Source organism: Ambystoma mexicanum, chromosome 2p, assembly GCF_040938575.1.
Source record: "Ambystoma mexicanum isolate Mex_15411 chromosome 2p, UKY_AmexF1_1, whole genome shotgun sequence".
Taxonomy (NCBI): Eukaryota; Metazoa; Chordata; class Amphibia; order Caudata; family Ambystomatidae; genus Ambystoma; species Ambystoma mexicanum.
Genome location: NC_090923.1, coordinates 283,847,887 through 283,871,697, shown reverse-complemented (window position 1 = coordinate 283,871,697; position 23,811 = coordinate 283,847,887). Strand labels below are relative to the sequence as shown.

The 23,811-nt window shown below is 46.4% G+C and overlaps 1 protein-coding gene across 2 annotated transcripts in view; it reads left to right on the top strand.

The window, feature by feature from the left end:
* Nucleotides 1-23,811, top strand: part of LOC138565871 (uncharacterized) — a 308,555-nt gene that overhangs the window by 154,238 nt on the left and 130,506 nt on the right. For both annotated transcript variants that reach the window (XM_069643024.1, XM_069643025.1), the window contains exon 4: nt 311-461. In XM_069643024.1, the coding sequence (XP_069499125.1) occupies nt 311-461 (151 nt within the window). The remainder of the gene's footprint in view (nt 1-310; nt 462-23,811) is intronic.

Below are 23,811 nucleotides of genomic sequence, written 5' to 3'. Positions count from 1 at the left end.
TGGTTGATTATGGGATCTAAAGAAATTTTGTTAAATTTATTAAATTTATGATGGCATTTTGTAAATGTCTACTTCAAACTACGAACAAAATGAAGAGAAAAAACGTTTGTATATGTATGGTTTAAAAAAGTGTCAATGGTAAAAATGTGATTTTTATGTTAAAGTGTAACTTTTTTTTGTTTTAATCTTGTATAAACTAAAAACAACCTTTAATAAAATAAAGTTATACCTTACTGGAAATTTTGCTCACTCGGAGCAGGTTATCAAGCGACCCAGAATTCCTCAGTGATGGGTTTTTCTTTTCTAACAGTGTACTGTAAATTCAGATCTGCAACTCATATTCAGGAAAGCTGGTATTGGAGAGGAGCATTTGAAAGATCGAAGAACCTCCAAAAAGATATTTGAAATAATAGAAAGAAAAGGAGGAATGAAAGCTGTGCGAGAGGAGGCCATTGGTATAGGTAAGCCTTTTATTTTGCAACCTATGGTTGTATGTTGGGCAGTTTATTTCAATTGCTCAATCTGTAGTTGTTGGGGATGGATGAGATTGTGTAAATTGCTACTCCAAAATGGTGGTGTGATTATTAAGACCTACATCTTTTAGAACTTCTTGAGGATCGTACCGAGCAGTTTGATTTCAACTAAGGGTTAAAGTGCCTTGCGTGAAAGGACCTGTGACTGATTCAATCTGCCAATGGGAATCTGATCTGATTTTGGCAAATTCAGGAGCTCTAAAAAATGGATTCTACAATGAGTCAGATCTGCCAAACCATATCCCTTTCGCACTGCGCTATTTTTCTAACTGGTGTTGGTGTTCTATACTCCATGGGCTTGCTGGCCAGTGGGCGTTGCGTGTATAGTTGGCGTGCCAGCAGAATATGTAGCTGCAATGGGGCTCTGCATTTAGAGTGTCGAGTTAATTTTGTTCAGTGATTTTATCTTAATTTCTTTGCTGAATCTGCTACAAGTGGTGGAAGTCTACAATTTGGGGTATCGATCATAAATGTCTCTGCAAAATGCCCGCCTAAGGAGTGCTAGCTGGCATGTATAGAATTCCAGTCATAATGTTCAGATTGCCTTTATTTGCATTAAAATTGTAATATCTTTGAAAGAGAACAAGCAGCTTAAAGTGACATACTTGTAAGACCCCAGCCATCTGGTGGTAGTTTATAATTAAACAAAATAGGCCAGGTTTTAGTTTTTGACATTGACTGCTGGGCTTGTACAATTATACAGCCACAAGCAATTGGATGTTGCATTGTCAGCTTTACAGACTTCATTACTGTCAGTGTGTATCCAGTTTGTCAGGACCAGTTCCAAACATTACGATTTGGTGTGTGGCCAGAAGCCTTCATTTTGCTTCCCCTTAAGGTTTGGCATCTTCTGTAATGTACAGGAAGTCTGCACTCGGGCATTAGCGTGGAACTGGGGCCCCTGCCAGAAAATTACATGTGTGATGAATCCGATTTGTGTCATCACTTCTTTCCCGGTAATGATCTCTCCCCATGTGGCCAGGGGACAGCAACCACTACCTGATCCTGGGTGTGTGGCTATATGAGGGAGGATCACATGGGAGGGGTGGGGGGGTCAGCCCTCGGGACGGCGTCATGACCTTATCGGCCGAGTCATGGCATTTCCCTTTTCCTTATGAGGATACACACACCATTCTGCATGCCATAATGGCATATTGTCATACCTCCCTGCCTTAAAATCTGACTTGCCTTTCAAGACTCCTGAAAACACTTTTTCAGACTCTGCATAGAAGTTATCAAATGGACTACTATTGCCCTAAAAATGAAAGCACTGTAACTAAGATGGGTCGACTGAAGCTTATACACTGGGAAAGCCTGCATACTACAGAGGTACAAGAATGATGTTAATATTAAAGACAACCAAACCATTCTTGAACAGCTGACACATTGCAATACTGCTGAATTCTGGGCGACAGTGGGGTCCAGGTTCGGCCAAGCTAAATCTACCTTGATATGCTTTATTACTGAATCCACCTGGATCAACGACTATTCTGCCAAGTTCACTGCATCGAATGAGGTTTTGGAAGATTCGGAATGGAGGGGTTCTTTGGAACCTAGAGTTTATCATTGGAGATTTGGGAGGGTGGGGGGGGGGGGCTTATTGGTAATTGCAAAGGCTAAGGCTTCTAGGGCTCCTGGTCCTGACGGTCTGCAACCTGTTTTACTCAAGAGCGACCCACAGCCCTGCGTGGGTCCTTTAGGTGTATTTTCCTCCAGATTTACTAACTATGTTTTCCTCACTCCTGACACGAATAGATTATATCCATTGTCAAAAAAAGTTTGGCCAGTGATCCAAACAATTACAGGCCAATTGCATTCCTTGATGCAGCCAGCCACATTCTTTTCTCTTTTTTACAAGATCTGAATGGTTCGCTGTCTTATCTGGGTGTGCTAAACCCATTTCCAGGTGGGTTTCAGACCAGGTATGGTCACCACACTTAACGCTACTGTTATGAGACACCTGTTGGAATCGGCGAAAAAGGGGGCCATGGGTACCATATATAGGGCCTCCCTGGATATGAGCAGTGCAATTGACAGATTACACCAATCTCGTCTGTGGAATAAATTGCTGGAATGATCGGTCTGGTTGAAGTAAGTGCAACTAATGGCTAGTCATCACAGAAATGCATCTGTTAGGCTAAGGTTGACAAAAGAGGGTGCAGTGTCGGGGCCCAGTTGAGACCTTGTGGGCCTCAGACAAGGTTGTGTCTTGGCACCTATCCTCTTTAACACTTACATTAGTGACTTAGAAAACCTTTTGGACAGAGGCAATTACATTCCCAGTTAATCTGGGGCATGTGAAGTTAAACAGTTTAACGTTTGCTGACAATCTGGTTTTCTTTGATAAAACTCCTTGAGGCCTTCAAAGAAAACTACATTTACTTTTCACCTCTTCCATTAGAAATAACCTTATGATTAATGAAGAGCAATCAGTCATTTTTTTTCCATCAAAGACCGACAATGTGGAAGGTGGGAGAACATATCATGGACAGGGGTGGACTGGGAACTAAAAGAGGCCCTGGAAATAATTACTGGGGACCAAAAGAGGCCCTGGAAATAATGTTCAAAGTGGCCACATATGACACATTTTCAGCAAGTCCAATGATTTTCCTATGAGAATTTGGAAATGCCACACAAGAGGCCCAGGGTGCAGAGGCCCACCGGGAAATCTCCAGAGTTCCTTATAGCCCAGTCCACCCCTGATCATGGAGAGGGTAGCTTTGATCCGCTATCTAGGCTATGAATTTACCAACACTCATTCACTGGCCCGCGAAAAATCTAGGCCCCTGATCTGCCAGATGAGAATATTGATTTTACATCTTTGGAAGTTCTCCCTCCTTCCTTCCAGTCTTTAATTATTACGTGGAGCCATCAATTCTGTATGGGCTAGACTTGACCACCCTCGATCTGGGATTCTAACTAAATACCATTCAGGGAGTGGTATGGTAAGAGATCTTCTGCTCCTAGTTTTGTCCGAAACGGAATAATCTAGCATGAGCTGGGTCTGATTTCCCTTTGAGCCATTATTCAATAACTACCTAAAAAAACAATTTCTCCACCTGACCATTCTTTATATGAGGATCTGGGTGAACTGCTAATAAACCAGTCCATACAATCAATAAATGGGTTTAAAGCCATCTGTAGGGACATTCTGGAGGTTATTAACTCCTCGGGAGGAATTCACGTCTAGGCAGTCTGCTACGGTTTCTCATTAAAAGACTTACTTAAACAGAATATTCAAAATTCCACAGAAAAAGGGAGAATCTTTCAAAATTTCTTGTTTCCCAGTAACAAAATACTGACCTTCATACACTTTAGTCTTAAACAACTCCCTACCTTGAAGCAGATAGGAACCTGGAAATCTGAGGTGGAGACTCAGTGCAGATTGTGTGACATCCTGTCCATTCGTGAAACCTTGAAACGATTGGTTCTAGACTGCATTATGTTAAGACACCAGAACTAAGTACTTTAGCTAAGTAGTGCTAAGTAGTAGCAAATGGGAGGCTTCTGGGCATTCGCAGGTACGGGAAAGTGACCTCCATGCCACAGACACAGAACAGCTGATTGGGAACCGCAAGAGGTAAAGAGAAGCAATAGGGAGCAGAACACCGACTGCCACAGGCTTGCACAGGAGGACCAACCTAAGCCAGCAAGAGCTGGTGAGTCTGCCTGAGGGAACAGGAGACACGGGGCGTATGGGCACTCCTGCCAACACCAAAGTAACGTGAATCAACAAACCAGTGAATGTTTCTTCACTGTCAAGTTTGATTATACGGTACACCTGTAAGAGAAGTCCTGGCAGGAGAGTATACCAGACAAATGCAAGTTGTAAGTATGTTCATGTTATGTTATTTGGAATTTATATAGTGCTCTATATATCATTGGTATGACCTCAAAGCACTGTTAGGTTGAACACCCTCAGGGACCATGGTCCAGGTCAGTTGAGAGAGTAAGGTGGCATAGGGTGCATGGGTGCACAGATTATGTGTACAGCTGAAGCAACTGCGCGATGGTGGCTGCATACTAGAATTAGGTGTGGTGGTATTTGATATCAGTAGAATGTGTGCAGTCAGGGCCAATGGTCACCAGGACTGTGTTCTGGCTGCGTTAGGCCTGTTTAGGAATCTTGTGTTGTGTGCTGCTAGGTCGAATTCCAGGGGTATAGCTGCATTTTATCAGAATGTTGAGGTGTTCAGGAGGTAATGTTCATATGTGAGCAGCTAGGCTGAAATTGATCGAGGGTGTAGCTGCTAGAGAAGAGTGTGCAGCGATATAAGAGGTGAGTGTATGGGAGGAGGGTTTGATCTAGCGGTCTGGCTGTTCCAGAATTAAGGTCCGCGTTTGCCATGTTCAGAGTTAACATATTCGTAATTTATTAGCGGTCTTCAGTGGCATTATTGCTCAAGATTTCTGAACATTTGTCATCAGGTAGTAAGGTTTCAGCAGTCTTAGATGGTCATACTTGGCATTATGGAAAGAGCCAGGTTTTTAGAACATTGCGAAAAGCCATGTAGTTGTCGGTGTGTTGCATATGAGCAGGGAGAGTTCCACAGAGTAGGGGCTAAGGTTGAAAAGGCAGATCCTCCCATCCTGGCAAAGTAAATGTGAGAGGGCCCTGGCAGGAAAGCACACCAGGCATTGTCATGTTGAACAGTGTGTAATAGTACCCAAGGAAGTCCTGATGAGGATACATCAGGAATAGCAAAAGGCTGTGGAGACCTTTTAGAGGAGAGAAAACCCGGCCGGAGAGCACACAAGGTATCCTAACCAGGCAGACTAACGGCCGATATTTTGTATACCAGCTGTGTTGTTGATCAAGAGAAACTTAAGCAACTGATGGTGAAGAGAAATCCAGGGGAAGATAACTACCCTCTGGAACAAGGAACTGTCGTTCAGGAAATTGTTGGAATTATGCATTTGTTTTTTTTACATTTGTACACTACTGAAGGCATTTTCCCTTTTCACCTTAGAGTTGATTTTTAGAATATGATGGCCAAAATAGTACTTTGTACACAGGACGTTTTTGCTTTGGACATTCTGATATTGATAGACCCTTAGTTTTGTTTGAGAAAGTATTTCCCAACTCCCTTTCTTTTGTTAATAAAGGTTTATGGTCAAAATAATACATCTGTTTCATTCCCGATTTCCCCCCCGTAGGCAGACTCGGTATGGTGGCAGGGTTCTAGTCCTGAGGAGAAAGGCTCGGACTACAGAGGGTCTCGCATCCTGTTTTCTTAGGCTCCCAAACGTCTGTCCCTCCTCCCTGCTTCCAAGGTACTCTGGGTCAAAGGTCATTTGTAAATCGCATCTTTTATGTTATATTCTGTTTTTTCAGTTTTTCAGGTATGTCCCAATTTATTGCACCCAAACTGGTTCACCACTTCTCATCTTGCTCTATTGTCCACCCACCCTTCTTTGGAATACCTCCATCTGTAAACATTTTATTTCGTAATTTCTTAATCAACATTCCTGTTCTTCAAATAAATACAAATAGAGTAGCCTTGGGGGATTAATCTTTGGACTGCAACATAAATGAAATCACCCGGTACAGTTCTACAAAGTCCATTGCCATAAAGACCAGAGACTTCAAAGAGGTAAGTTCTTGTCCACAACCATTGGAGCATATTTGGGATGGGTGCAGTGTGGGCAAGACCCTCTGTAGCTTGAACACTGGAACAAAGCCTGCTTGGTGGAAGTGACAGATTCCTGCAGCTGCTCTCTGGACTGGAGGTAGTTATCACTGGACTCCTCTTGCCACTGGCCTGGGTCTCCAAGTAACTCAGAAGTCTGCCATCCGGGCCTCTGTTTCCTACCTTGAACCACTTAGGAGCTACAGACCTGGACACTGTCTCCTTGTCCCAAGCATCTTCATGGAACGTGCAGTTGCTACTTGACTGCATCAAGATGTGTAGCCAGTCAACCAGGTCTCAACCAGACTTCAAATCACTGCTTCGGAAAGCTCCTAGACCCTTGGCTCTATGAGCCCCCAGAGCAAACCCTAAAAGTAGGTGAAGGTGCCCAGTCCACCCCTGCCCTCTCCCTTAGGACTGTATTAAAGGGCCCTTGTGATTGTAAGACCCATTGCTCTACCTTTCATATGACATTTTGAATGGACTTGCGTTTACTGCTAAAATTCTTGCTGACTGTGCAGTCTTCAACCTCGGCATGCCACTTACTTTTTATGTATAAATGTGGTTTTCCTTTACAGGTATGATTATTGGTGATTTATATTAGTTGTGCCTTTTTAGTTTGCTTTTTTTAAAAGACACTCTTTGCTTTTGTACGACAGTGGATGTTTTGTTGCCTGCTTGCATCACTACTGGAAAGTATAGCCCCCTGTAGCCTAAGGGTCAAAGTACACCATTTTCTTTGCCTCGTCCCACCTTTGATTGGATCGCTGCTGGTTTAGTAGCTCAGTTGAGCAGGTGATTTTGTCACTTATAGATGTACTCCTGCAGGCTGGTAGTAATTTCGTCACAGGGCAGGCTAGAACCCTACCCCAAAGAGCTCCATCCTGGACCATTGGCCTGATGGGGCCTGACTGCTCCATGGATTGATTTTGACATTGATAAACCTTTGTAGAGCAAGAAATAGAAAAATGGTGCAAATATATTTGGGCTGATATGGAGTCAGAAGGGAGGCCATGGTTAGTGTGGTGGTCTAGGGGATGGGTTATATGCCCCCCACCCCACAAAGTGACCTGTGGAATTTCACAGGTCATAACAGTTGGGTTAGTGTGCCACAGAATTCAAAGGGTCACATTGGAGGAGGGGAGTTGGGGGTGGGGAGGGTGTTAAGTTAATCCGTGCTATAAACCACATGTGGCATCCGGGTTCAATCTGTTATTGTTGGGGAAATGTATTGATCTATTCAGTTTTATAAATTGATGAACTGACACATGTTGAATTACAGCACTTATTTTCAAACACTTGCCCACTCTAATCAATCACACAACTGCATGTTCCTTCCAATCTTGTGTTTGGCCATCAAATCAGAAGTTATTCCCTTATCTTGAAGGGTTTCCTCTTTTCAATAGTAAAAATAGGAGCCCTTTTATGATTGCTGGCAGAAATGTAAATCTATATATTTTTTAGTGTCTGTCTCTTCGCTATGAAAAGGGGTTTATCTAGGGGCTCTGAAGGGGATCTCACCGGGGTACCTTTTTTACAAGGAATATAATTGTGTGGTTTAAAGTTTCTAAAGTGGTGATGGAACTACTGCTTATGTTCAACAACCATCCTAAAAGTTAATAATGTGCCACAGTACATATCATTTGAGACATTGTTACAAGAAAATGGGCTCATAGACACTCAAGAATTACGCATCCCGACTGATACGAAACCTGTACTTGATCACGCCACCCATGAAACAAGCCGGCAACGGGCTGATGCAGCCAGGCATGCTGCAGGAAGACGGGAGGAGACCCTAAAACAAAGGCAAGCCAGACAACTGCTTGATTAGGCATGCTACAAAATGACAGCAGGACACACAAGATCAATGTCAATCAAGACAAGGGCCAGGCAAGCTGAGGTAATCTTTTTGTTTAGGAACTACAGGAGAGACCCACAACATTTTGTATACTGAGGTTTTCAGTGACTGTTCTAATGATGCATAAGTGTGTACATTTATGCCTATGTATTGAATAATACAGAATAATTTAGCCACGTCTTAAGTATTTCTTTACCAGTGGAAAACCATGTGCCAAATTTGGCTACTCTTTATCCCAGGCAAGGCCAGGTATATCTGATAATCCCCATTGCTGCTCTCCCCTGACAGTATATTTTTGAAGTTGTTTCTGTTTTTACATTACCATCTCATCTGGAAATAAACTGTCTAGGGACACCAGAAGCATGGGAGAGAAGACAAAAGTAGCAAGATCTTGCAGATCTCTCTCCCCACCCTCCTCCTATGTTTGTACCAGACATGATCTGCTGCATAGCTATTTGCATCCACTATTGGATCTGAATTTACATGGTCATAATCACTCATGATGTGTCAATCAATACTTTTGTCTCCTAAATAACAGTTAATGAAATCCTAAATACAAAATATTTGCTTTCATATTGTCTGGCACCCCTGAACCAAATGACCAACCCGAGGAATAAACTTATAAGCAAACATCCTAGTACTTGTTTTAAATCCAAGTTTCTTTGTATTTACACCTACAGTCTCTGGTTTCTGTTCGCTCACCCCTTTTGTACTGGAATGTACTGTGAATCCTTGGGGCATACTTTGAGCCTGCTCATAATCCTGTGCCATTGGAGGGGCGCCAATATCCCTTCACATGTCACTGATGTGAATCCAGCTCTCCACAGCAGTCACTGGGTGTAGCCCATGGAAACGCTGCTCGGTCCAGTGTCGTATGAAGGAACTGACATAAACCAGGTCCTATTGGGGGAGAGAGGGGGGGGAAGAACTGTGGCTGGTGTAAGATGTATTTCTAAATTCCGACCTGGTGGGCAGAAGTTAAGGAGACCACCCTAGTTTAGTGGAACAGGGTAACCTTCTGGACAAAACAGACCAATCTACAGTAGATTTGCAGGCAGTCGACATTAAGTCTCAGGAGGGGCGAGTGTGATTGGAATCCCACAATGAGCATACACAGAAACTCAGCAGAATACTTAGACAAGTGTATATCAAAAAAGAAATTCATTTTAGGCCTAACTAGAAACAAATAAACCCCAGTAATAATCAAACAGTTAACACACATGCCTTAAACTATTTAACATGCATACAAATGTTATTTGCCTAATGCGGATAAGCAGGAGAACACAACCACAACAGAAGAGGTAAGTAAACGCATCAGGCAGTTCTCCAGTCTCGATCCCTAACTTATGCAGTCCAGCCTTAAAAAGTGGGGTGACTTGTGCTCAAAAGTACAGCAGTGTGTTAACACATGGTTGTGCATAAAAGTGAAAGCGAGTCCTCTTCAGGCAGCTGTAGCAGTTCACGAAGGGGCTTGAGGGGATGAAGAACAGTGTCCTATTCGAGGAGGGTCTACCCTTGCAGGTAGAGCAACTTTTGAGTTTTGGGAATAGCTAGGGAGTGCAGGCTATCGTTGCTAAGATGAGTATCTTTTCAGGGATTCTTGTGCGCAAAGAATAGCGGTGCCAGGGGACCACTGGTAAGTGATGCAAGTACTCACCGACTATCAACAGTCTGGGCCAAACTTAGCCAGTCTGGCTCCAGTCTAGTCCAGGTTGCTTGTTGGTTTACCCCTGCAGTTGCAAGTCACTCTGGATCTCAGCGGCAGCGGGTTGGGACGATCGTCCATGGCGGGACAGTAGCCTTGTCTCAGCTCTTGATAGGAAGACCGTTCCTGTGTAGCACCTCTCATGGCACGGGGGCAGGTATGCAAGGCTCCTACAATGATCGTCATCACAGAGGGGCAACACAGGGACTGCAAATGCTTGCAGCGTGGCACTCATACATCGTGACCCAGAGGAGCTAGGAGAATGAGTTTTGCCGGCAGAGGGCCCAGGACCACAGGTTAGTGATTCCCAAAGTCTCAAGTGTTAACTAAGGATGGCGGCACTCCTAGACAATACCCCATGTTCGAGGAGTTCAGTTTGCTGGATGGTTCAGGAACCTATCCGAAGATGCTCTTTTCGAGTGTAAGCAGGAGGTGCTGAGTAGTTTGTTCCACTACTCCAAAGGATCGATACAAAAGCAGGGGTCAGATGGGACAACAGCGGGGTCAGGGTGCCAAACCTTCCAGCACGCCTCTGGCAGTTTCACGCGTCTGCTTTAGTTTCAGGATACTTAGCTCCTTCTGTAGTTTGGAGTAAACTTCAGTTGATTGACCTGGAATGGATGCAGAGCCCCTTCTCTTATCCAAGATTCGTTTTGTGCTCTAATCTGGGAAAGCCAATGGAAGATCTGCTCTTGCATTCACACCAGGCGTGGGCCAATCGCAGCCCACAGTGGTTAGTTATCCAGGCATACCAGACATACTGGCACGAGTAGTGTGGATTGGGACCAGACAGTCCCAACCCTCTTCCTGGGCACTAGCACAAGTAACCTGCAGGAGCCTGCGTAAGATGCAGTTTTCACAGGAGGCTGCATGCCCAAATGAACAATACCTGGGTCACTCGACCTAGGGGGCGGGGGGGGAGTCAAAGGGACAAAATGCCCAAAGGACAGAACAAAAGACCTTGTTGAGAGGCCCTTTTCGGCACTGGCCAGTCTTCAGCCAAACGCGGTAAATGCATTTTGAGTCATTACAATGAAGTAAAAATACTTTAAAAGTATACTGCTGCCACCATTTCATCCTAGGCACACTTGTACAACCACCAAAAAATCCTTAGAGGGTTGCTAGGGCCATAAAACGCAAGGACCATATGTGCAGTACCGTAAGGTACTTGGCACATAGATAAAAAGTTACCAAGATATGGCAACATAGTCAAGGACTAAGCGAAACATAGTTTCCTAGTATTGACAGCCTGAAGGACGTATAAGTTTCCCCATAACTGATGAGCAAAAGCCCAGAGGAGTGTAGCTGAAGACTGTGCGCCACTGGAAAAAGTAAAGTCGGCTTAGGTTGGCCTAACCAAAGCAAAATGTTTGGGGTGGGGGTCCATAACTGGAGGGAAAATTGCACCTATGGGAAATCTTTCCTAACAAACCTCACCGAGAATCTCGGCTGACTTGTGTGCATCTGATGCTGTGCGTGCATGTTATAGCATGTGTAATCTGCACCCTGTTTTCTTATCAAGACTTAGGTGGCGCTCCTTTCGTGGCTGATTCCTCAAATAAAATGGGGCCAACGGCAAGCAGTGAAGCCAGTTCTAATTTAAATCCCTACACAATATTAACTAACTTTAAGAGCTCCATTCTAATGCTCCACAATCTGTTGGCTTGGGGTGATATGCTATGGCATTTATAGCCCGCCTGTACCAAGTGGTTCTTGGTGCCACAAGACGGGGGGGAAGCATAGAGAGGACAAGCCAAACGATCTTGCTAGGCCTGGTCATTCAGATCTTGCAAGTGCGATAACAGAAGTGTAAGGTGGAGGGGAGGAGGAAGTAAAAGGGAGAGGAAAAGGCGATGTGAGGATAGAGCAGCATGGCTCGAAGTGCAGCCAGGGCAGCGCATCTCTACGCAGTGCATCTCTAGGCAGTGCAGAAGTCGGGTGGACTGTAGGGGTTACAGTTGCAGCCATAAGCGCATGGTAGGCCAGGAGGCAGTGCAAGGAAGACTGGACGTGGAGGAGCCTGGTACCCAGTGGGACTCGGAGGGAACCAAGTAACAAGTCGGTGCAGCAGACTGGTAAGTTAACAAGAGAGCAAGAGAGAAGTCAATGGGGGAAAAGGAGGGTCTTGAGCTGCTCCTGGAACTCCAGGTGGTCTGGCTCAAGTCTGAGAGGGGCAGGAAGGCCATTGCAGGGGGAGGCACCTGCAGAGGAGAGTTCTAACCCCCCCCCCCCACTTACTGTCTGGAGAAGCGTCTGTCCCTCAGAGTTGGCGGTAGCTGAGCGAAGGGCTCTCGAAGGAAGGTATTTCAGAAGAGATAGTTGGATGTAGTGTGGCTCCGGTCCCAGAAAGCCCTGTGCACGATGCAGAGGGTCTTGAACTTGTATCCTTGGAGCCACTGGGCGCCAGTGGGTGGATTTCAGGGCTGAAGAGATGTGGGCCCTGTGCTTGACTCCAAGGAGAAGTCTTGCAGTCCTGTACTGGATTATTTGCAGGGGGACAAAGAGTAGAGGTAGGCAAATTGAGAAAGAAGCGACTGAGCTTCTGGGGGAAGTTGAGGAATGGTAGAATACCTTTGAGGAGGTACAGCTGGAAGTGCGCCTTTTTGGCAAGGTCTGTGATGAGGAAAGGGTGGAATAGAAGAGGACTCCAAGGTTTTTTGCCACGCAGGAAAGTGAGGGTAGAGGGCCCAAGCAGGCGACCAAAGGGGTACAGCAGGATCAGGGGTCCCAATGAGAAGGATCTCAGTCTTACTGGCATTAAGGCAGAGATTGTTGGAGGTGCACCAATCTGGAATTGCAGATACAGGCCCGAGCGAGGGAGGAGAGGAGGCTGAGGGAAGCCTCAAAGAGGGGGAAGGGTCATCAGCATAACAGTTAGAAGAGAAGGTGGAGACCAAGTGGGCCAAAGGGACCAGATAGAAATTGAAGAGCCAGGGTGAGAGGATGGAGCCCTGGGGGACACCACATGTGGAGAGAGTTGGTGGATAGAAAGGACCCAAGGTGGACCTCGGCGGGATGGCCAGCCACAACAGGGCCTGATCCAAAATGCCCATTTTGACATTGAACCTGTTGATCAGGGTGGTGTGATTGAAGATCCGGGAGGATGAAGACTGAGGGAGAGCTGGAGTCTAGGTTGGAGAGCAGATCTTCACAGGTGTTCGGGAGAACAGTTCCAGTGCCTCTCGCTGCTCTGAAGCCTGACTGATGGTCATGGAGGCAGCCAACTGATTTGGTGCGGATGGTAAGCTGGGAGAATGGCAGCTTTACCTGGAGTTTGCCCAGGAAAGGAGTGATAGAGATCGGGCGATAGTTTGCCAGACATATAAAATCAGCAAAAGACTTTTTTTTGTTTTAGGAGGGGGTGCACAAGGGAGAGCTTGAGGGGAAAGATCCAGTGGTGAAAGAGTTACTGCAGAAACTGGCCAAGGCTGGAGCGAGGGTGGCAATGTGGTCCTTGATGGTTCTGGAGGAGCAAGGGAGCACCTGTTTGGACGAAACCTTCATAGATCAGACTTGTCTAGAGACATTGTCCGATGTAGTCTGAGCAAAGGAAGACAAGAGGGAGAGGCAGCCAAAGGGGGCCTGGGAGAAGGAGAGGAAAGTGAGGGCAGAATGTCCTGATTTTTAGTGGTGAAATGAGAAGCCAGAGCCATACAGAGGACCTGGGAGGGAACGGGAGAGGTGGAGACAGCAGTAGGATTGGCCAGCCACCTGGTAGATTTTAAATAGTTAAGCCGTGTTGGCTGCAGAGACACAGGCCTGGATATGGACCCTCTTGGCGAGGACAGTCTGTATTGCCTTTGGAGCACCTGAAGCCCTCCACTTCCTCTCAGCCACCCATTTCCGGGTGGCAAGGTCAGTTGTACCAGGAGTTGCACCAAAAGTTGCACTTGGAGTTAGGCTTCAGATGGATTCTCATGGCAGGGGCAAGGATGTCCAGAGTGTTGGAAACAGAAACATGCAGGTTAGAGAGGGCTCTGTCCGAGTGCAAGTCAGCAGCAGGAGTAGTAGAAGTAGAGAAAGTGGAGGCAAAGGCATCCGCTGACTCTTGCTTTATGGGTAAATTTCACGAGAATGAATGTGGCAGTGCCGGGGTAAGCTTTGCTTGAGTGGCAAGTAGTTTCAGGTAAGGGAGCAGAAAGTGTCAGACCAAATGAGGGGAGGTAGAGAGGGGGATGTCTAAGGAGATGAGAGCATACAAGGTGTCTGGCAGAGTGTCGGACCACGGGGAAAAATGGAAAGTGAGAGTCGCATAGGTTGCAGAAGTGCCCAGAGGGATTGGAAGCATCCAGGTGGATGTTGAGGTCTCTGAGGAGAAGTTGAGCTCAAGGCAAGGAGGGAATGTCTGGTGGTCAGCCCATTCTAAGAGAAAAAGGGAGACGTGGCTAGGTGGCCTGTAGATGGTGACCAGTCATAGGACAGGAGAGATGGAGAACTTGAGGGGGGGGGGCAGGTGAGGTGGGGGGAGTGAAGGGTGGGGGTAGTGAACAGACCATATGGGGGGTCCATAGGTCTGGAGAAGGAACGACAAAAGATGTTGGTTAGTCTGGCGAAGTGCTGATGTGGGTTTCAGTGATGGGGACGCCTGGATTGGAGACCAGGATATCCTGCTTGCACTTTCTCCTTTCAGACTTAGTCAGAGGGATAGGAGAGGAGATAAAGTAGCAATTTGAGAAGATGGGAGCAATTGAGAGCACCATAGATGGTGTGAGGAGGCAAGAAAGTAGAGTGAGGGAGGCAAGAAGCACCGCCCACAGCTGAGCAACACAGGACGCACCATAGGGGGAGGGTTCAAACAGGCAACAAGCAGGCAGCAGTGTGGACGGAAGACTGGGGCACAGCACACTGAAATACACCTAGTTTTGACTTTCCTAATGAGCAGGAAAAGGCCTAGTTTCAACACAAAGTAATGCAAACTAAAACGACTTTCCTAGAGAGATGCGAGTGATGGCCAGGCAATACAGTGCACTGAAATGCTTGAGTGAAGCTAAAAAGACTTTGTAGTCAGAGGGGTGGGCAGTTTAGTGAGGTGCAGGGATTTCTGCCCCCCTGACCCACCGCACTTAATTTAGCAGTCGCAGCAGGTTGACGGCTGCAAGTGTATTTCTTCCTCTGCCGACACAGGCAGAAACCTGTGGACCTGTCCTTTGCCTCTGGGTCCTTCACTGCAAGGGCTGACTAGGAAGGATGACCGAGCCCTGTTATCCAATGGGAGTGTGGAGGGAGGAGGGGAGAGGAACAAGGAGGTGTGCACAGGGAAAGAGGGGGAGCGGGTGCCGATAAATGCGCTTTACAATAACAAATAAGCCAGATGCCTCAGAGCCAGCGAGAGAGACTCGCCCCAACCAACGATGCCTTCAACACAACTTGTGCTTTATCCCCATGAGTGAAGTGATTTCTGAAAACAAGGCATTAAGGAAGTGGGTCCCATTGTCAGACTTTAGGACCTCACAAATTCTCTACTGTGGAAATGCCTCCCTCGCCAAAAGGATTGCTGCAGACTTAGCATCATGGTGTACATGGCGACCAACCTCAAGCCACATGGGCGACCAACCTTAAGCCATCAGGAAAATGGACAAACTACAATGAGGTATCAAATGATATCCCTGTATCATATCTGACAAATCAATATGGAGCCCCCGAAAAAAGGCACTGAAGGCCGGGGCAAAACTCTTAACGTCTTCATGGTATTTCCAGGATTTCGTTGCCAACCAACTACAGTTCCCTACAAATGTACTCGCCTGTTCATGGAGGTTTGGCCAAGAAGTGTGACTTGTACTGTACTTGCTCTATAGACACTACCATTCCCGTAAACTTCTATCTCTACAGCAAATCTGTGGACGAGAGGGAACATCACTCTTTGCCCAGAGCGCCTTTTCATCGTTGTGCTCTTTCCTTTATTTTCACAATCTGAAGCAATGGGACAAGAGTGTACATGGCTGGCAACTGTACCTGCTCGGACATGGTTTCCATTTTCTTGGAATCTGTAAATGGCAAATATGCAACGACTTTTGCTCTGTCCACAGGATAGTTTCTAAGACCTATTGGGTCCGTACAGTTGGTATATGCAGCACCCTTAACTAATCCTACCACTGTGTACCATATTAATGCTTTGATGCCAGCACAGCATTCTGGACAAGGGGTCCTGTCGGATCTCCTAAACCCTCTCCGATCGTGACAAGCCTCAATGTACAGTGGAGATTACATATGCAGAGTCAGAATAAATGGTGACTGACTTCCCTTTACTCAATTTGAGCACCTCGGAGTGCCACTAGTTCCACCGCTTGCACAGAGTAATGTGAAAGTCACTGTTTGTTCATCCTTTTCCAATCCACAAGGCCCACAATGGCTGCACCATATGCCTCTCACCGGTTTCCTGATTGTCAAGGAACCATCAACAGAGTACATTCCCTCCCTCCTTAAAATTCCCCCTCTTCCTCTTCTCTCTATCGCACAGTCATGGACGATGTCACCAGTCTTCAATGATTCTGCTACAAATGTCACAGGATTGATTAGGTGAGATTCTACAGGATGTATGGTAGCATTTTCATAGAATCACTTGATACCCAGAAACACTCTCAAATTGCAAAACCCCATTCTCCAAATACCATCTCACCGGGCAGCACATAGTCCTGGTCAAAGACTTTTTTGAATTGCAAAAGCCACTGATGCTAGAGCTTGGTCACACGGGAACTAGCCTTTCATAACTAGGTCTAGGAGTCTGCTGTAATAAGCCAAGGGCTTATGGCATAGTTGTTTTTTGAGCCAGGGCCACTCATCACTTTGCCGTCTGAATGTGACAATAGATAAAATGGCTTTTAAATATCCAGGGTCGCCAAGATGAGCATTGCAGATCGCCCCTTTGAGCTCCGAAAGCAAGACACCATCTAATTGTACCATTCAATCAGACCCTTCTCCTTCTACACTCTTAAATCCTTTCAGCAAAGGCATTGTGTAACTAGATTAGTCAAAGATCCATGATCTACATTTGTTTTGCAGTAACTGGCTGGGGGGTATTCTGAACTGTGATGGCTCTCAAGCATTACTTTTCTTTTTGTGGGCAATAACACTTGCCACAAATCTATTACTTCCATCTGGCAGTATTGCAATTTTTCTTTGTCTTCTTTGTATGCTTTGTCCTCAAGCTGGGGAAGGATGGTTATTGAATCTCCTCGACACTGCTCTTCTGAAGTGCTAGAGACTAGTAAATTGACATTCTGGATTACTGTACTGGACACATGTAAATTCCCGAATTCCATTTGAACCACCCTATTGAAAACACTGATTCACAGAGCCCCCGGGGCAACCTTGTGTGCTTGAATCTGATCACGATACATAAATGCTGTGAGGTACTGGGAATCTGTGTGAGGAAATCGAGAATGCATTTTTTAAATCGAACTCTGTGAAGTAAGGATGTTGGAGAATGGTAGCAGGATTTGGTACCACCGGAAACTCTGCCTCAACAATGTCATCCAGAGGGCACAAATCCTGCATCATTCTCAAACTGGACCCCTTTGATTTCTTCACAGGGAAGGTGGTTGTGTTGCATGGAGACATGGAAGGTTATATTAAGCCTTGCTTCAACTGTGCCATAATGGTCTTATAAATCCCTTCATCAGCATCTCTATACATGGGGTACAGCATGACACGTGGCAATATCCCACCAGGTTTCCATTGTACCTGGACGGCTCAAACGTGCTTTAACATCCCCACATGAGGGTTGCTGGTCCATAAATGGTCTGGCACCGTCTCAAAATCCTTTCAAATATGGCGATGTATTTTTAATGATGACCATGGTCTGTGGAACTTCCCTTTTCGTTCTATCGTTATCTGGCAAGGGACCCCAATCTAAAATAAAAAACTCTGTCTTCGGCATCCTCGAACAATTGTCCATCTGACACCTCCCTTAACAGTCAGGGCGGATCGACACAAAAGACAGTGCACCACTCTGAGGCGTCCTCGTTGGTGCCCTAGAGAACCACCCTTTCCTTGATGACCACTGCTTCTATGAGAAACATGACCATGTTGCCTGGTGTTGTGACTCAGCAGGCCGAAAGAAAAATTCTATCAGTATCCTCCATGTCTAATCTGATTCCCAGGACACACCCATTACTCCATAAAGGAAAAAGCTGTACAGGCACACCACTTATGCTGTCATTGTAACATGCATGCAAAAGTGCTGCTTCTTTGACCCTGATGCAAACCTGGAGTTCAATATACTACACCTTCCTCTGTGAAGGTGATCGTCATGTAGAGTTACTGAAGAGATTGCTGCCCATGTGATTCGCCGAAGTATCTGTGCAATACAACAAGTGAGCAGATAATTTTGGGTACCTGCCTTAATACTTGGTTCCTCTGTGTAAGGGACCAACAGGATAGCTGTAGAGAATGATCGATTTGCCTGTCAAGGGGAACGCTCCTTCCTTGATGCAAGATTGTGTCACACCTGGATCAATCATGAATGATCAATCGCATTGTTAGGGAGAATTCTCTGTTTAGGCTGAATTTCCTAACCTAGTGAGTCCCCCAGCAGCTTTGCTGGATTTCTGGAGTTTGTTTTTTTTCCATCCTGCCAAGAGTGAGACTCTTTTCTCCCACTCTTGGACATGTATGTGTAATTCCTTTTGAAATGTCAATGTGTTCGATGGGCTATGGGGTCTTTTACTCCATAGGGTCTCATATGTTTTTCTATGTGTGTTACATCGCACCCTACGTGCTGTAACACGGGGGTGCCCTAGCGGGTCCCCCACCATAGACTCCATACCCGGGGACTGACTACTGTCTCCCCGGGCATGTAAAGTCACTATTGGCTTTACTAGACCTAAATTGATTAACAGGACTAGTACAAACACCTTATTGTGGACGTACTAGTAGGGGTAATTCGATTACTCCTAGATCTGTTACTCGAGGGGGCACTGTCCCGTCCCCCCTCGTCGAGTTTTGGCTGGTGGCAGTGGAAACTACTTGTTATGTTCGTCCCCGAACATAACCGTATGGGACTCGTCCCATTGTTGGAGATTGATACTTTTTCTCATTAATCTCTGACGTACCACCGATCTACTTATCTTAAATAGGTTTATCGAGTGGTATTTTCTGCCAGAACTCGGTTTGTAAAATGGCGTCTGTGTTCGTCTCTGTGACTCCTAAACCAAAGGTCGAGCCCTTTGTTCCACTTTTGGCGGGCTCTGTACAGAGACCCTCCAAAGTGGTGCCATTCTGTCTGGGTTACCACAGGGGTGTGGGAGGGGGTTTAGGCACCCTGGACCGAGTTGCCTTGCCAACTCAGGTCGCACTCTGGAGTGATTGGCCCAAGTGGTGAGCGTTCCCGCTCACCACTTAGCATGTGTTGATTGACAGCTAGGCTGAATGAATGGGGGTCTTCTGCATAAAAGCAGGACTTTTAGGACTGGATCTTCAGAAGTCGCCACAGGACCTAAGAATCCGACGAGGGTAACGCTGAGCCGACCTGCACGACGACACCTCCGGTGGAGCCCTGCGGAACCGACTCACCACTTCCCGACGACAGAGGAGATCTCCCTGCCGGAGAGTCTCTTCCCCTGACTGGTGGGAACAACCAGTCCCCTTTGCTTCTTATTCGCCTCAGGACGCGGTGGTCGAATTGCCCGTGCAGAAGCACCTCGGCAACCAGATAGCCACTACCCCTGAACCGCGACCAAAAGGTGGTGCCTTGTGACGGAGTACTCCGCGGCTGGTCTCTTCCCTGGTGGTGCACTGGACTTCATTTTCTTCGAGATCATCTCTACTCTTGGCAAAGAACCAACATACATCCACCACCAGGAACAACTGCCCCCGCCGGAGCTGCCCTCCACAACAAGGTACCATGTCCGCCTGGCTTCCCTTTCGATTGGTTCGAGTGAGGTGTCTTAATCCTCTCCGTTCCGTTGGGTCGCCTCCAAGCTTTTCTCATTCTTTGTTCTGAACTGGTTCAATCCACCGATAACAATTTGCAATACAGACTTGAATGCATCTCCACTAGAGACTTTTTTGGACATCGCGCCTTGCCTCTCTCCGAGTGGGCCTGGCCTCTGAACTTTACGATCTTTTGTGATTCTTGCCTTCCTGCCTTGCATTTTATCCGATAGGCAGGTTACGAAATCAACACAGTTCGATCCTATCTCTTTCTCTCCCGTCCTAACTAATACTCGAGTGTCATCTGGGTTGAGGTATACACCTCTGTCTGAAAATAAGTGGTACCAGTAGAACCTAGAGTTGTCGATATTGCTAGAGGGATTGATCGTCTACTCCGTAGAGTAATTGTGTTTGATTTGTTTGCCGTGATTTGCCTTAGTGTTTTTCATAGACGTTTTGTTATAAATAAATACCTTAATATCTTTACACTAAGCCTCGTTGCGTGTTTGCTTGTCTTGCTGTGAAGAATTGCCCTATTTTGTATACTCCACATACTGCTCAACTTTTCTTGAGAGAAGTCTGACTGCTCAGCCACAGATACCACGTGAATCTGTGTGGTGCAGACTGCTACCAAGTGGGTTCACCGCCAACGCCTGTAGTCCTAAATCTTTTGCAGTGGTCCCAGAGGGAACTGCACAGGTTTCCGCCTAACACTGGTGTACAGCGGTGGGATTTGTATCGAGTATACAGTTTAGAGTGCTTTTCGACACTGTAGGATAACTAACCACAAAACTTTGCACAAAAAGCAACTTTCAAAAAACATGTCTACGATGGAAACTTACAGTCAAGAGTCTTTGTAAAGTGAAAATACTGAGAGTCTGCGAGCTCTCTGTAGGCAAGAAAATCTTCCTGTAAGAGGCAAGAGGTTAGAACTAATCGAGAGGTTGCTGGCGAACCAAAGTCTGGGTACTGGTTCAGAGGAACCAATCTCTCCAGCAACTGTAGAAAACAGTAATGGTGTTGATCTGAATCGTGATTCTGATGATAGCGATGAAGAGGCTGACGAGGATGGAGAGGCTAACAAAACTGTCTCCCCTGCTCCTCTACCTGCCTTACCAGCTGTGCCTACGGGGCCCATACCAGGTCCCACAAGTAACCCTGCTTATTTTGAACTTGAAAAAATGAAGCTCGAACTAGAATATAAACGGTTCTTGGCTCAATCTGAACGAAACCAAGAGCTCGAGTTCAGACGGATGAATGCCCAGGCTGAGCAGAAGCAAGCTGAGTTAAGACTCAGAGAAATAGAACTTAATCACGAGTTAGAGATGAAAAAGTTGTCTATGGAAAATGCTTCTTTCTCCTCTGGTTCCTCTAGGAGCTCCAGTCCCAAAAGACCACGGATGCTGAAGGAATTAGTGGGTATGTATGAACCGAGATTGGATGTGTTGGATTGGTTGAAACTGTTTGAGTACAATCATGGGCTCCAGGACATCACGGGGAATGTGTTGCTCCCCTGGTTGTTCTCTAGGCTCCCTCCTGTTGCGACTGATGTGGTAATGGAGTTTGGGGAGGCGGATAAGACGGATTACGAAAGTGTGAAACTAGCTTTAATAGCTAGATTTGGGAAGACCCCTTCCCAGTATCTTAAGAGGTTTAGAACCCTCAAAAAGCATGATGGTACCCCTTGGGCTACCTGGGTGAGTGAAGGGTTGAAAAACTTAGAGGGATGGATTAAGGGTTACAAAGTGAACACTTATGAGGGTATGAGAAATCTTTTTATGTTGGAGTCTATTTATGATGCCTGTTCTCCTGAGCTCAGACAGCACTTGGCTGATTCGAAGGAATTGGATTCCAGGGAGCTAGCTAAGGCCGCTGATTTATGGGTTGCCAACAGGGCTACTCATAAGGATTCTGGGGCAACTCAGAAAAAGGATGAGGGAAAGCAGCCTAAAAAAGACTCAAAAGAGAATTCGAATAACTCACATTCCAAAGAGGGCCCCAAACAAAACCAGAAGGGTAAGCCACCGGGAAAACCACAGCAGAATAGTGTCTTCTGGTGCCAAACCGGAAGGAGGTCAGAACAAGCCATCATTCCAGAAAGCATTCGGTAAATGCTTTGTTTGTGGCTCGACTGATCACGTGAAAGGAGATCCCAGATGTAAGGGTAAACCTTCAGGGGTCCAGCTTGTCTCCTTAGCCTTCGCTCCAGAGGAGGAAGTCCAAATGGCAAGTGGAAACTTTCTACTGCTAGCTGACGAACCCATTGGAGTCTCAGCCAGCGTTTCTTTAGTATCTCTGGGGTTGTGGGAACAACAGAATTTAGATGTCTATAATTCTATCCCCGATAATACTAAAGAGTATTATAAGGAAAGTGTCCAGGTGAATGGTCAGGAGACTCCTGCCATTAGGGACACTGGGGCCAGCATAACTGTGGTGGATAAATCGTTTTTTCAGGCCGAGGATGTTGCTAAGGCACCCAAACGCCTCACCAAGTTAGCTGGAGGGCCTGTGCAGATGCTTCCCCAATTACCAGTTCTCATCCAGTGTAACGACATGACTGTGAAGATACCTGTCAGCATACAGAGTGAGGTACCAGGACGCGTACTGTTGGGTAACGATTTGAAAACTCTCGGAGTTGTATCGCATACTCCCAGACCTCCTAGTAAACGGTTACAGGAGCTAACCAGACCCGCAAGAGAGGACCATGTGCGGAACTCTCCAGGAGATGATGAAGAAAGATATCACTCCTGCTCCACTGGAATTGTCGACCGCTGTCTCCAAGAAATCAGAAGCGAAAGGGAAACCTAAGACTTCTATCCCAAAACCAGCAGCCAGCATTCCAGTGCAGCCAACACGGACTTCCCCTCGGTTGTCCAAAGTTACACCCTTAACTCCACCTCCAGCCGAGGCTGAGAGGGAGGTACAATCCTGTGTGGTAGAATTAGACTCTGAGGAAGAGCTAATGGAAGGCCAGGAACTCATTGGAGATCTGGATCCTGTTGACCATCCTGAGCTGCAGTCTTTACTGGCAGAAGGTGGACCCAACAGGGCAGACTTCAGTAAGGGACAGAGAGAATGTCCAACTCTGGAAGGTCTTCGCCACCAGGCAGAAGCTCAGGCTGAAGGGCAAGAGCCTGGGAAATACAGGTTGCACTGGGAAGATGGCCTCTTCTACAGTGAACCGACCAAGTCTGCACCTGGAGACTACAAACGACTTGTAGTACCCCAAGAGAACAGACCACAGTTCTTGCAGTTAGCCCACGAGATTCCTTTGGCTGGTCACTTGAGTTTCAAGAAGACTAAGGAAAGGCTCTCGCTCTACTTCTATTGGCCAAAGATGGGGGCCGAAGTAGAAAAACACTGCAGGAGCTGCCACACCTGCCAGATCTCTGGTAAGGTTGGATCCAAGAATGTGGCACCGTTAGTGCCTCTCCCAGTTGTGGGAGTCCCATTGGAGAGAGTAGGGATTGACATTGTTGGTCCCCTTGATCCTCCAACCTCCTCAGGCAACAGGTTTATACTTGTTGTAGTAGACCATGCTACTAGGTATCCTGAGGCAATTCCTATGAGGACTGTTACAGCTCTGGCTGTGGCTAAGGCCCTCCTTGGTATTTTTACTAGGGTCGGGTTTCCTAAGGAAGTAATCTCTCTGACAGGGGGTCAAACTTTATGTCCCACTACATGAAAGCCATGTGGAAAACCTGTGGAGTTACTTACAAGTTCTCAACAGCTTACCACCCACAAACCAATGGGTTGGTAGAACGGTTCAACCGAACCATGAAGAGCATGATGGGTGCTTTAGAGGAACCCCTTAAGCGTAAATGGGACCTTCTACTGCCATGCCTTCTCTTTGCTTATAGGGAAGTCCCTCAGGAGGGAGTAGGTAACTCTCCCTTCAAACTACTCTATGGTCATCCCGTCAGAGGTCCATTGGCCCTGATTAAGGAGAGGTTGGAGAGTGCTCCTTCCCCCAAGCCAGTCAGAGTGACTGACTACGTGATAGGTCTCCGGAGGAGAATGTCGCACATGATGACGGAAGCAAGCGATAACTTGAAAGCTGGACAAGCATTGGTCAAGCACTGGCACGATCAAAAGGCTAACATGGTTGAGTTCGCTCAAGACCAGCTTGTTCTCGTTATGATCCCAACAAGGCAGAGGGCCTTGCAGGATAAGTGGATGGGACCCTTCCGAGTAGTGGGTAAACTCGGAGAGGTT